This window comes from Apteryx rowi, unplaced genomic scaffold (genome assembly GCF_003343035.1).
Source record: "Apteryx rowi isolate R43461 unplaced genomic scaffold, aptRow1 scaffold_972, whole genome shotgun sequence".
Lineage (NCBI taxonomy): Eukaryota > Metazoa > Chordata > Aves > Apterygiformes > Apterygidae > Apteryx > Apteryx rowi.
Genome location: NW_020451285.1, coordinates 171,566 through 185,975, shown reverse-complemented (window position 1 = coordinate 185,975; position 14,410 = coordinate 171,566). Strand labels below are relative to the sequence as shown.

Sequence of the window (14,410 nt, the reverse complement as noted above, 5' to 3'; positions counted from 1 at the left end):
CTTAAACACATTGATAAGATCCCCCCCCTCAGTCTTCTCTTCTCCAGGCTGAAGAGTCCCAGCTCTCTCAGCCATTCCTCATATCACAGATGCTCCAGTCCCTTCATCACCTTAGCAGCCCTCCACTGGACTCTCTCCAGTAGCTCCATGTCTCTCTTGTACTAGGGAGCCTGAACTGGACACAACAGTCCAGATGTGGCCTCACCAGGGCTGAGGAGAGGGGGAGGATCACCTCCCTTGACCTGCTGTCAATGCTCTTCCTAATGCAGTCCAGGATATGATTGGTCTTCTTGGCCATAACAGCACATTGCTGGCTCATGGAAATAATAGAAAGCTACCAGACCAAGCTTATCTGAAGAGCCTGAGGCTTGGAGAACAGGAAATTCTAAAGAGTAGAAAAAGAAATGAGCTGTGAAAATTGAGTCTTAAAAGCCACAGGGATTATGGTGTTCAAGGTGGTGGTAGCGGGAAACGGGGGGATTCAATTACAACTAGCCTGAGCAAGACTTCCACTGATCTTGGGTAGTATTGCAATCACAAATAGATGTATAAAATATTGGCGGAAGCTGACCTATACAGAGAGCTAAAGAGAAATAACCAATGCTATGCAGAACAGCTATGAAATACAGGTGAAATAGCCCAAATTCATCATTTGGTTCCGATGTAAGCCTAAAGGCCAGTACAGAAAGAAGAGGTAACTGGAGAAGGGACATTTATGTTGATTTTTTTCCTTGATCCTTGTATCTTCCATGTTATCTAAGAAAAATTTATTTTAAAGCTTTTTAAAYGTCTGTAGCTTTGTGACTGTCTGCTTTCACCATTACAGGAGAGATGGATGAATTTAAATCCAACGTATTCATAGCACTAGACTTTTGGCAGTTAAGCCACAAGGGAATCTGAGGTTCAACCAGATTCCAGAGACTCTGGGCAGCTGAGCAGTAAATCCCACATCTCTGAAAGGGGAACAGGCAGTGTCTGTACCTATGGAGAATGACAGAGAAGGTGGAGTTACTGACGTGCAAGAAACCAAGAAGCAGGCCTGATGTATAAGATCCAAACATAGCAGCTGGTTTACCTGGCCTTCAYCAGCTGCACATCACAAGAATCAATACCCCATACGCAGTACACGAGTTCTTGGTAAAGTCTGTGATGAATATACATTCCTGTACAATTCCATCTGGACATTTTAAAGGCTGTGCTAACACACCACACTGGGGTCACCCAGCTCCTCCAGTCATTAACAGACTCCCTATTAAAACACATGGGACATTTTTTTTTGAGTCCAAAGACAATGACCTGCCTGAAGACCAAAGCATCACCATTCAAGAGCTGAAAAGGGGGAAAAAAAAATAATTGTGGCAATATGACAAAGCACCCTTATCCCTGAGGAACCTCAAATCCTGMAACACTTACCGATCCCCCTTTCAGTCCCTGTTTAGCCAGCTCTCCACAGTATGGGCAAAATTGTTGCCCAATTGCACACTGTAGAGTCACAGAAACTGAGCAGGCCTGAAGCAGTATATCCTCGCTCCACATGTCAATGGTATCCTGGGGTGCATYAGGMAGAGTGTTGCCAGCAGGTCGAGGGAGGTGATTCTCCCCCTCTCCTCAGCCCTGGTGAGGCCGCATCTGGAGTACTGCGTCCAGTTCTGGGCTCCCCAGKACAAGAGGGATGTGGCACTACTGGAGCAAGTCCAGCRAAGGGCYACAAAGATGATTAGGGGACTGGAGCATCTCTCTTATGAGGAAAGGCTGAGAGAGCTGGGCCTGTKTAGCCTGGAGAAGAGAAGGCTGAGAGGAGATCTTATTAATGTGTACAAGTATCTGAAGGGAGGGTGTCGAGAGGATGGGRCCAGACTCTTTTCASYGGTGCCCAGTGACAGGACRCGAGGCAACGGSCACAAACTGAAACACAGRMARTTCCATCTGAATATGAGAAAAGGCTTCTTCACTGTGGGGGTGACAGMGCACTGGAACAGGTTGCCCMGAGAGGTGGTGGAGTCTCCTTCTCTGGAGATATTCAAAACCCTCCTCGATGCAATCCTGTGCAATGTGCTCTAGGTGACCCTGCCTGAGCAGGGGGGTTGGACTAGGTGATCTCCAGAGGTCCCTTCCAACCTCAGYAATTCTGTGATTCTGTGATTCTGTATATCAAAATCTGGATTACGCAACCCTCTTCCCCCAAAATATTACAAAATCATTTTGGAAAATACAAGTGATCTATAAAACAAAGCACAGGTAAACTAACAGGCAGACCTAGAATCAAATTACATCTAGGAAGGAAAAAAAGTCTAAGAACTTGAACTGCATTTTAGCACTTGTATAAACTGCTTTGTGGGAGCAGAATGCTGTGAAATCAAAATCACCTTCCTGGTGAGAGAATTTAGACAATACGTGCATGTTGCACACAGATAATGCATTTTACAATGCCATGTGAGCGTGACAGAGTTCATTGAAACAAGGCTATACACAGCTCACTGCCACACAAATAGCAGTCTACAACTGAAATTTGTTTTCTATTGACTGCTGCCTGGTAACAATGTAGGCAGCATCAGGAGCACATTAAATGGACATAAGAACAGAAGCAAACATCTGCATTAAAAGGGAAATTATTCATCACTTACATATTCATTCACACTGATAAAGGGAGATTCACGAGAACAAGCTTTTCTTGTTTATCTACACTTCATTAACACAGGTGTGAATAAGGTAAAATAAAATAAAGCCAACTGAAGATTAGCAGAGGAGATGGAGATGGTATCACAAAAACATACATGTGAGTGTAAAGAAACCCCAGGAGTACAGTGGAATTGCTCCAGTCTGACAGCAGACTGAAGCAGCGCATCAGAAGCGCTGGTGGATGTGGACTAGACCAGTGATGAGACACTGCATTACCAGGGGACCTCTCCAAGCCCTCCTCCAGCAGGAACAACGGGATGCCTGGAGCAGTGAGGAAAGAGATCTAACCACAAACCAGCTTTATGAATGTAGAAATGAAACGCAGTTCAAGTACAGTGGGCCCAGGAGAGGAATGTAAATTTGAGTGGAGATGTCCAGCAATAAATGCTTATTAAGGAAGAAAATTGCTAAGTCGTGGCCAGTGCACTGCAGTGCTGATGGTATGGAATTAAGTGCCACTCATCACTGAGTTTAAACACGCTCCCCAGTACTACTGCTTTCAGGGTTACATCTCTCTTTCTGGGGTATGCAGCTTTGTGAACTGCTCACTGAACAATGCTGATATGCAATACCACAAATACTTCTGCCTCAGTTGTTCTGCATTTTCCTTATGATTTATGCTAATATCTTTCATCTCCAGTTCTTTAAACACGGGCATGGGGCTCTGTCTTCAATCAGATATTTAGTATGGTTGCCAAGAGGTAAGAATCCTCTCATTTATAAAGTTCCTGAGATCAATAAAAGAAATACACTAGTACCTGCTTGGTTTTATTAATAGAAACAAAAGTTAATCACACTTGATTAAAACACTAAAACACACTTGACAAAAATCCCATCCTCCATGTCAGAAAAGCCTGTTCAACAGAATATACTTCCAGCCTTCCCTTTCCAAATTTATGTTCAACCTCCTCCATCGTAGACATGCATGAAGCAAGAGTTCTTATAAGCTAATGCCAACTTTGATCAAATCTTCTAACGAATGAGGAACTTTATGCAATAATACAATATTTCACATAGGTCTAAAAGATCGATTGACATGGCTCCCTATACAGGTTCTGTCCTATATTAAGATGGACAGAGAGAGCAGAGGATGGTACAACCTTTCTGCAAGGAGGCTTCTGTAAAAGCAGAAGAATTCCAAATATAGTACAAAGATCTTTATGACATATCCACAAGGGGGATGGGGATAGAGAATTTGTTTAAAATTGCACAGAACCAATTGTGGATGCTTCTAGGACAGAACTTTTACAGTATCTTTGCTTTGTTTCTGCAGCGGAAAGCCACATTCAAAGAACACACTCATATGAATGTGCCCTTCCTTATTTCTTCTCAAAATAATCAACTCTTGTTCTCTCATAGTTGTGTATGAAACTATTTTCATCCTGAAAACAGCTCTCTTTTGCTAAAAAAATAATTTTTACTTTATTTACTTTACTAATTTTTTCACTTTATTTTTAAGGAGCTGCTTGGAATTCATTTGTTTAAGCTTTTGTTTTCATTGTGAAACTATTATGCTGTGTGTATAATGTATACTGCATTATGGTAATTCATCAGTGTTATTAATATAATCCTGATTAGGTCTCTGTGTTGTTACAGCAGATGACACATAAATATTTTTTATACTTCATTTTACATAATTTAACACTAGTGTGTCTTGAGACCAGACAGGGCAGAGATAAATAATTATGACAACTGAAGTGAAGATTAGAGATCATTACCTGTGGTAAAACAGAAAAACATGAAACTAATAAATAACTCAATAGGAAAAACATTATTATGCAGGTTAAAACCAGGGGATTTAATGCTCTATTTGGAATGCACTTGAAGGCATCAAATAATTTAATGACCTAAGCAACCCACAAGTCTTCAGGCGACTTTTATATGATTTATGATATTGTTAGCAACATCAAAAAGAAAGCTTTGGCATCACATTTCTGGATTTTTTTTGAAAAGTAGTAAACCAGAGAAAATGCAGAATCAGCCTGAAAACATGCTGGAAGTTAAATGGAGCCTAGGATAGCTAACATAAGAAAAAGTCAGAACAAGTCTGTATTGCTTTTAACATCAAATCTTAGACTCATCACCATGCAGCCTTATCTGTATGGATAGCAAGAATCTTAATTCATTATTATGGAGTCATTATTTTTCATCATTTGGACTTTTAATATAATTGATAACAAACCCTAAACATGGTGACAGAAGCATTGTTGGAGGAAAACAGTGCAGAACTTTGCCCCTTGTTACTAACTAGCATCCTAGGAACGGTTGTGAACCATCAGATTATTATTGCTATTTTTGCTTCAGATTATTGGCTATTTGGATCTATGTCCTTCATAGCTAGGGAAAAAACAAACATGTTATGCATTAAATCCATGGGAGGAAACTATCAAAGGTATTCTTCAGAAGAACAAGAATGCCCCTGAAGAAATAATCATCATACTATCTTCAAGAATCCATAACTCATTGATGAACATTCCTCAATTTTTTTTGCTGCATGACTGCACATTTCTTTAAAAGAAAGAATAGTGAAGTTTTTTTTTTTATAGGGAAACAATTTTAGTAATACTTGACATGTATTTGAAACCTACGAACCTTTTGCAGCCTGCATTTACACTAGAACAAAAGGCTCAACAGACCTCAAACCTCCCACCTTTAGTAAACCCCAGTTCTCAGAAACGGGGAGAGCAAATAGGTCTAGTCAATAAAACACAGTAGTAACTACCAAAAGAACTGTTAATGTAGTGTTTTTCAGTATGCTGTTAAACTTCCTAGATCCTAAACTCAAGCCAACATTGGAATAAACCACTGTCAACACCCATGATGATGTTATGGCTCTCTCAATGCATCGAGTTTTATTAAAATCTCACTTAAGAAAATCATGTTATTCTGTAACAATCTGCTTGCCTTTTTTTTTTTAAAGAGTTTGTTCCCCTCACAATCACATAGAAAATATGAAAACATAACCAGAAGATGCATTAGAGGCTAAATGTCTCATGAGTCATAAACATGCAACATTTTTCTAAATTTAAAAAATTCCTGGTTAAAAACAGGAGTGTTTCAAGTTCAACCTCTAAAATTTTCTGATATTATAGCATTAACTTTGCTAACTTCACTGGTTTGCTCTAGGACCAAAATTCATCACAAAAATAAAAACAAACTAGGCAGTAATGACTTATCTTGTAAAATAGATCTGTATATATTATAATCATATTGAAGAGCATTCTTAAAACCACTTTATATGATTATTTCAGACTAGACTTAACATTTTATAGATTAAAATCAAGTGCCACCTTTTTGTATAAATACTAAAATTAAAATTAATTGAAATAGTTTAGAAACTGCTTACAAAGCACCTTAAGAAGGCAAGCTGCGGTCAAGTTTTGCACAAGAATTCAGTTGAGACTGGAGCCTGACTACAAGATCCAGCCTACTTACTACTTCAGAAAGGGAAAGAGAAGTGTGTGCATTGGAGGTTTGAACCATTTTCCTACAGCAACAGCACCTCCTTTGGAAACAGTGTTTAGTCCAGAGGCTAAAGGAATTGTGAACCTGAAGGGCAGGAAAGGGAATTAGGAATGAACCCTCACACTACTTTGTGAAAAAAGAAGATTTGTTTCTATTGACATATAGTAAGCTCTGACAAAAAGCAGTGATATTTTTGCTTTTATTAATGACACCAATCAAAAATTGACAAAAGACGACAGACTTTAATATTGGTCAAATACTTACAATTAACTTTTCTGAAGATGATTATCTTGGGAAGACAAGAGAGAAAATTATATTCTGATTTAGATAATATTCACACCCACTCTGATTATAAAATGAAACAAAATCTAAACTTAAATACATCTCATTTTTGCCAGCTCTAATGGATTTGTTAAGAGCTTTAGGAATTCTGAAAACCTGTACCTCAAATGGCAAAAATAATGAAACTTGTTCTTAAGTCCTTAATCTACTTGCTCAGGAAAACAAAGCAGTGAGCTCCCACCTTGCAAACTGCAGTGAGGCACCTTTTGCTCCTGGAGTGTCTCTATAGCCACAGCAACCTCCCAGGAAAGGCAGCAACCCTGCGTGAAAGACAGGCTAGCTGGAATCATACTGTGGGGCATGTTTGGCCCATCGGCTGCCAGCTAGGTCCCACTGACTGCAGCAGAGCCTGGAGCTATGCTGTTTTTAGCAGGCTTGCGCCAGGGAGCAGGAAGAGGCAACAACTGCACAAGCTGCTCTTGGCTCAGCCTCAGGCACCCATATGTTGCTGTTCAAAGGCAACCTGAGGCTAAAGCCCTACCCTGTTCACAGAGTCCACCTGTGAGTAGCCACCAGCATTGAGGTCCTCCTAAAAAAACCCTTCAGCTACCTTGTCTGCCTAATTTCAGCCACCTAACACCACTGCAGTGTGAAAGGAGGCAGCAGCAGGTCCATGCAACACATGCTTAGTTAATCCACTGCAAGGGCAGCTCCTCCATGCGCAGCAAGCAGCTGGACGCCCCAAGCACCAACAGAGCACAGGTCTGCAGACAGTGCATACAGCCTGCGAGTTTCAACTTGAACCCGTCTCTGAAGTGTTATGTAGGGGGGCCCAAAAAGTCTGGAGTTCCCATCCCACTTCTGCACCAACTCCTTCTGCAAGCCCTACAATCAGAAGAGCTTTACCTCAAACTTCTACATCTGCAAAACAAGAACATTAGTTACCAATTAACTAGGGAGTACATCAACATTTGTTAACATCCAACCATAATTTGATAAAAAAGCAACATATGATTACACTGATAAAATCAGGACATGACAGCAGAGCATAAATGAGCTACTGGGTTTCTATCATCATTTGTCAATTTTATGGGAGAACAGAAGTTAAAGCAATTTAATTAACCCACATAAAGCTGTCCTTTAAAAATATACACTTTTGAGCTCAGCTCTTACCAAAACAATTCTTAAATCTATGAAGAATATCCTACGCACAGGACAACAACACTGCAAAGTGTGCAGTCAGTGCAATGGAGATGAGTGGCCAGGAACCAGGCTCACAGATGAGCAGCTTCATGTGCCCATCCTGGTTGACTCAAGCCTGTCAGCTCCTGGAGCGTTGCAAGGAGCTCCCTCTGATATTGCCCAGAATCAACCTGAAATGCAACAATGGAGAACCAGAGATCCVCCTGCCAGCTTCTCATGGTCAAATGGTATGTGCACACCACTTCTTCTTTTTTTTTTTTTTTCAAAATAACTTAGCAACTATATTGAAAAAAATGTGCTTGTATAAGCTTAGGATTCTTTTAAAAAAAAAAATCCCCTCCCCCACCCCCCAAATCCTAAAGCCAGGTTAAGGTTAAATACTACATGCAGAGTGAATCAAAACAAAAAAAAAATCTACACAATCTGTATTATACCTGGGGACAAGACTCCTTCTCCACAGATTTAACACCTAGAACACCTGTTCCTACCTGCAAAACCAAGTGACACAGGATTGACAATATGGTCCTGACTGCAGGTAGCCTTCTCAGATTTAAGTTCTAAGTTCAGGAGGAGAGAAAGACAAGCAGAGAAGATGGAATGTCATAGGCTAAACTTGCTTGTCTTTTTTTTCTTTTTTTATAAACCTCCCAGCAAATTTTCATGCAGAGGGAAGAACAGGAAAAAGAAGTGTACTCCTAACTTTGTCCATTTATACACAAGTCACGCTATAATAAAGTCTAGATTTTTGCTAAACATGAATGTGAAGACATAGATCCAATCTTTGAAAAAGGTCTTTAAGAAAAAACATTCTCTCAGCTTTGTGATATTTACTAGTAAATACTCAATTTCGAGTCAGAGTTACCAACCACACAAAATGATGTTATGAAATTAACAGTACACAAAAGTCAATTATACAAACTAAACAGAAAAACACTAGTCTTTAACTATCAAGATATTATGTATTATTCCAATTGTAACAACTCCAAAACATTCAAGCAGAGTATTTGAGATGACTGCATACTTTTAAAATGGTTATCCAAGGGAATAGCAGCGTTCTAACTCAATGCATTGTTAAAACTAAATTGACAAAACTTTCTGATGCATATTAAATAGATGTTCCTGGACCGATCACATTCTGTACACCAAGTTAGACAGCATCCTACGCAACAATTTTGACAGAATTTATTCACTGCCACATTTGATCCCAACTATTTGTGACAAAATAAAACCCAGAACAGGAGTATACAGAAGTCCATCTTCCCCCAAAAGCAGGGAGGGGAGGATAAGTTCCTTCCTATCCCAGATCCTTCCTTCTAAGTAACACCAGTAAGTTTCATGTTATACTCAGTAGAAGTACTGACAGCAATTGCTTAGTTCCAGCTCTTTGCATAGAATTGCTGTTGTTCCATAAACTGCAAGCAGCGGGAACAACACAAAACTATTCAAACTTCAGCTAGGACAGCTTATTTTCTGTTTGCCAGTGAAGCACAGACTGAGCAGAGTTTACTGGTAGTACCTCGAAACATTGATATATTCCATCTTGCAGGACTTCCTGAAAACGATGTAAAAGTTGAATCAGATCTTCCCTCTAATTTACAGTAGTTGAGAAAGAGGTTTTGGTTTGTCTATAACACAAACCCCTTTTCTCATCATAAATTCAACAGCCACATGCTTTGCATTCAATACACTCCAAAAATAGTCACCGTAATGAATTTCACTCACTGCCCTATTACAAAATACAAAAATCTTGAAAATGGACACAGTAAACACTTTCAATTATTTGTAGGAGTGTTTTGTAGGTGCTCATATGTACCTTGCCACATACACAAGCAAGGATAAAAATGCATGCTACTTCAAAATAAGGACTTACTTAGCCATAGTAAAGTAAATAAATAGTGACAGCACTTATCCGTATTTCATGATTCTCATTTATGATAAACTTTAATTTTGGGAATCCATTTTAGAATTTTCTCTCCTAGCATTTCCTTCACATCCGTTTTGGATTACTGTAAGGTGATTCTTCTCACAAGGTTATACAGTAAGCTAAGCTAGTTTGTTTCAATTTAATACACATTAATATTTTCAAAACAAGACAAAGGTTTGCTAAGTTTCTTACCAAGTATGTGCCACAGAATGGCATAAAACTGTCCAAACGCCCAAGACTGGCACAAAAACGAGTCACCACAGATAGACAGTACATGCACACCTACATATGCTCACCTTAGAGCAATGAAAGAAGTGCAAGCTTCCCTCTCATAACATCTGGTGCTAATCATGCAAACAACTTCATTCAAAGCTTTGTTAAATGCTGAGAACTCATACTAGTTTTGGGTTGTCAGTATTTCCTTCTGTCTTACTAATCACAAGTAAAAAGAGATGTTAGTTTCAAAAGGAGAAATAATAAAGCAATGTCTCTCCATTTGGGAATTAAGGCATACTTCTTTCTTTTGTTTGTAATATCTTCATCATTGTCTGAATAGAATTCTGACCTTGCATTTGGCTCTGGGCAATACACCAAAGAAAAGTGAATGAATTCCATATAATCTTTTCATGGTTATTTACTTGGATGTTTCTAAGCTTATTCAACTGACACTGAAGGAGCTATTTCATAGCATACATGCAAGTTGGGTTAAAGCGATGCCAATCAGGTTACACATGGAAAAAATATATTAAAAACAAAAACAAGGTTGATACAAAGCCATTTTTCACAGGTGACAGCAAAATAATGTACTCCACTGTTGAGGGAACGTACGCAAATCTCTGAATGCAAACAAGCATTTTTGTAAGACTTCATGTTGGAAGCGGACCCCAACTAATATCATTAAAGCAAAATACATCTCCTGAATGTAGTGCATGTGTCACAGCACTTGTGACACACCATAAAATCACAACACATACAGTTGATGGGTTGTATCAGGCTTGTTATTACTGTTTAAATCTCACCTCATGCATCTGATTTGAAAGGATTACAGTATTAGTACATTGTCTTGTCATAAGAGTATTTAGGGTTATAACTAAATGGCACAATGCAGAGCTTTCTTGGAGACACCCATGGTTGCTCTAGCTGTGCAGTACCACTCAGCCATAACACGTCAGATCCTGACAGCTCTGCTGTTGTATTAGAGTGGCACAACATCCAACCTAGTTAGCCTTAGCCTCTCGCTGACACTGCTGTCACCTTCCAGTTCTGAAGATGGTTTGTTTGCTTCTTTTCACAGTTCTTTATCACATGGTATATATATCCTCTCAGTTTTAAATAAAGCACACTTTCAAACCATTGAAGCAGTTGGAGGAGAAAAGAAAGGAAAGAAAAAATATTAAGTATTCCTCAGAAAAACAGCAAAACCTGCCTGCTGAGTTAAGTGTCAGGCTGCCCGTAGTTTGATTTTCTTCATGGCATAACTCTAAAACATTTTAAAAATCCTCCATCAGCTCCTAGGCTTGCTCTTCTTGTGTAAAAATAGGTTTTATTTTGTGTAAAAACCTTCACACCAATGGCTGGTATCTGTGGCTCTCAGTCTAAAAATCATGGCACTTTTTCTTCCCAAAGATTCAGTCAATGTATGCAAACATGCTATTCATCCATGTGGCTTCTCTGCTAGCTAGTTATCATCAYCTGCTTCTGCCAAACATAAATTTGTTCACAGCTTGTTTCTAGCAAAGACTGAGCAAAGAGACTTTTGGTTAACATGCCATAATTTGTTGTAAGTTTGCTCTTGCAAGTGCTGCAGAGCTTGCAAGTTCCCCTTTAACAAAACATCTTATAAAATCTAGTGATTTCTGAAGATCAGGGTCTGCATTACCTGTCAGTCTGCAACAGCTTACTTAAAGCATAACATACTCTTACATTCATTGTAAGATTTCAAATGGTGAAAAGTCAGTAATGGGTACACTCAGCAAGAAAAAAGGCATCATACCCTCATTATGGAATATAGATGTTTTTGCAGTGCTCTTTTCAGTGGTGTATTAAAAAATGGTCTACTAGAAGTCTGCCTGCAGACAGCTGGAGACTGGCCAGAGTGGGCAATACCAGCAAACCTCCCTCCTCAGCGCACGCTTCTCCGCTCACTTGTTTAGACCTAATCCTGGGTTTCTCTGTGCCTGGCCATGTGCAAGCCAACCCTTTTCCGGAAACTACAGTCTCAACTGCACTCTCCCTTGTGTTTCCAGGTCTGGACTGAGAGTGGGGAACACACCCCAGCTGAACAAGCCAGCTCAGAGACTTCTGGCTGGGCTTGTGGTACAAATCGCTCTAGTCTCCCGACCAGACTGGGAGCTGGAAAGGGTTTTTTGGAAAAGATGGCACTAGCAAGGATTTGGGGCTTGGTCTGCCCTGTAGCATCCCCTACCCCCGTCCTATGGAGGCCACACTCTGTGGTGACTGCAAGGGCCAGAACCGGTTTATTTCACACCTCCTCTTTCCCCGAGGCCCTCCTGAAGCCCCGACCCCAGGTGCCCACTCCACCACGTTCCCCTCACGGCTGTTCTGCTGCTGGCCCCTCTCCCTCCCAAGTCCCCCCACACACATTGCTCCCCGGCCTCTCCAGCACCACCTCCGCCCTCGCCCAGCGCGGCCCGCTCACCCGCGTCGTAGAAGGCGTCCAGCACCGCCGTCTCGCCGAAGCCCAGCTCCCCGAAGTTGACCGTGCCGAGCTGCGCCCCCTCGGCCTCGCAGGCCCGCTGCAGGCACTGCCGCGCGCCGGCGCCCCCCTTGGGCGCGTCGTTGAGCACGTAGACGGCCCGCAGGCAGCGCGGCGCCCCCGCGGCGCCCTCCGCCGCCTCCGCCTCGGCCGCGCCGGGGGCCGCGGGCTCCAGCTCGGCGCCGCGCTGCCGCCCGCGGGGCTCTCCATAGGGCTGAGGCGCCGGCGGCTGCCAGCAGGTGCTCAGGCGGCGCCGCGCCGCATCGCCGGCAGCCGGGCAAACTCCGGCGGCGCCCGGTGAGGCGGCGGCGGCGGCGGCAGCGGCTCCCGCTCAGCGCGGCCCTTCCGCCCCGCGCTTCCCCCGCGCCGCGGCGCTTGGGCGCCGGGCGAGGTGCGGCGAGGGGAAGGCGGGCTCCGCGCCGCCCTCCCCTCTCCTCCCCTCCCCGGACGGGACGGGACGCGGCGGCGAAGGGGCGTCGCTGAGCGCGGTCCCGCCGCCCGGAGAGGCGCAAGCGGCCCGTTCTCCTCCGCCACCGAAACGTTGCTGAGGCGGGAGGCGACACCGTCGGGGCGACCGCGTCTCCTTTAATGCCCTCCCCCGCCCCTCGCGGAGCGCCAGCACCTCCGGGCACCGCCCCCGACGGCATTTTTTTATTATTATTATTGTTATTGTTATTGTTGTTATTATTATTTAAGCAGCGGCACTCTGCACCCCGTTCGGGTTTCCCTGCTGGGCTGCAAGAGTTTGTTGAAGGCAGGCGGGCTGCAGCAACGTCGTCGGCTTGACGGGATGAGCCCGCGCGGCAGGTTTTATCCCCCCGCTGCGCGCTGCCGTTAGGAGCCGGCCCGTGACCCCGCGGCTGCCGTTAGGAGCCGATCCATGACCCTCACGCGGCTGCCTTCTCCCTCCGCTTTAGGGTCTCGGGGCTGCGCAAACAAGGGCACCGCTCATAACCTAGGGGCTTCTCTGCTAGTCTCGTCTTAGATTCGCCTTTTTTATTCATTAAAAAGCAAAGACAGCCAGCTTTCCCTTTTCTTTTTCTTCCCTAAATGGGCTATATCAACCTTTTGGGGCATATCATACCTTGTTCCCATTAATCTTTTCTTTCTATTATTATTTAAAAGACTTTGGCGATGCATGCACTGTATCAGCAGTCTGAATAATAGCTAATTTTTCAATTCCCTTTGTTTTCTTGAAAATCTCCCCCAAAATTATGTAAAAATGAGCTCCTAGAAACTGTGGTAACTCTCGACTTTCTTATAAGAACTAAAATTAATTTTGAACGTCCCATTTACTTACACGCTCTTSCTACTAAATAACCTGATGACAGCAGCCTCAGCTGTTGGCAATGCTGTTGCATGAGTTGCTGGTCTATGCCGCAAGAGACAGTGAAAGAAAAAGCTGTATGTGCATAATTTTGTATGTGGGCTTTGTATCTCAGCTGTCAAAAGGACACTAATACATGCCAGTGAGGTCATAGCCTGCCAATGATCAAAGGATCAAAGTGAAATAAAACTTCAGTTCTCAAATGAATTTTTATTTAAAGTAGCAAGCTTGACTGGGAAGCTTTTTTATGTGTTTTTTCATCCACTGCCACAGAAGAAGTTTTAAACAAATGGCATCTTCACCTTCTACAGCAGCATGGCTTCTTAGGGCTGYGCTATAGTAATATTTTTACCATGTGCTGTCATAAAATAAGAGTAACCAAAGACTTGCAGCACAGTATTTCCTTCTTTAGGTGTCTGGCACCATAGTTTCATAACAAGAATACAACAGCAAGTCTTTTTGAGGGACACCCCAATGTGAGGACAGTATAGCACTGTACATTTATGTTTGCTTAGTGGCACGTAAGGAATATAAAATCCTTTTCTAATTTTGGAGCATTTGTGGCAAATAAACTTTTAGATTTCAACCACAGGTTGGGGGGAGGAGGGTTTGACAGCAACACTAGTAACTGAGACTTTGAAAGAAGGATATACTTTGGCAACTGGAGATCCCACTCATCCCTGACCGTTTTTCTCTTTACACAACAGTAAGCCTCTTTATATGACAATTCTAACTCTATGAGCCTTGACTACGTAACTTATCAATCAGCTGATGTAATAAGGGAAAATCCTAAATCTGTGTTTAGAAGATATTC

At 42.3% G+C, this 14,410-nt stretch overlaps 1 protein-coding gene across 1 annotated transcript in view; it reads right to left on the bottom strand.

Annotated features, from left to right (window-relative positions):
* Positions 1 to 13,346, bottom strand: part of LOC112960530 (mitogen-activated protein kinase kinase kinase 15-like) — a 51,386-nt gene extending 38,040 nt beyond the window's left edge. Inside the window, 2 exon segments of the mRNA XM_026054876.1 lie at positions 12,213 to 12,456; positions 13,335 to 13,346. Of these exon segments, the coding sequence (XP_025910661.1) occupies positions 12,213 to 12,456; positions 13,335 to 13,346 (256 nt within the window).
* Between the last annotated feature and the right edge of the window lie 1,064 nt (positions 13,347 to 14,410).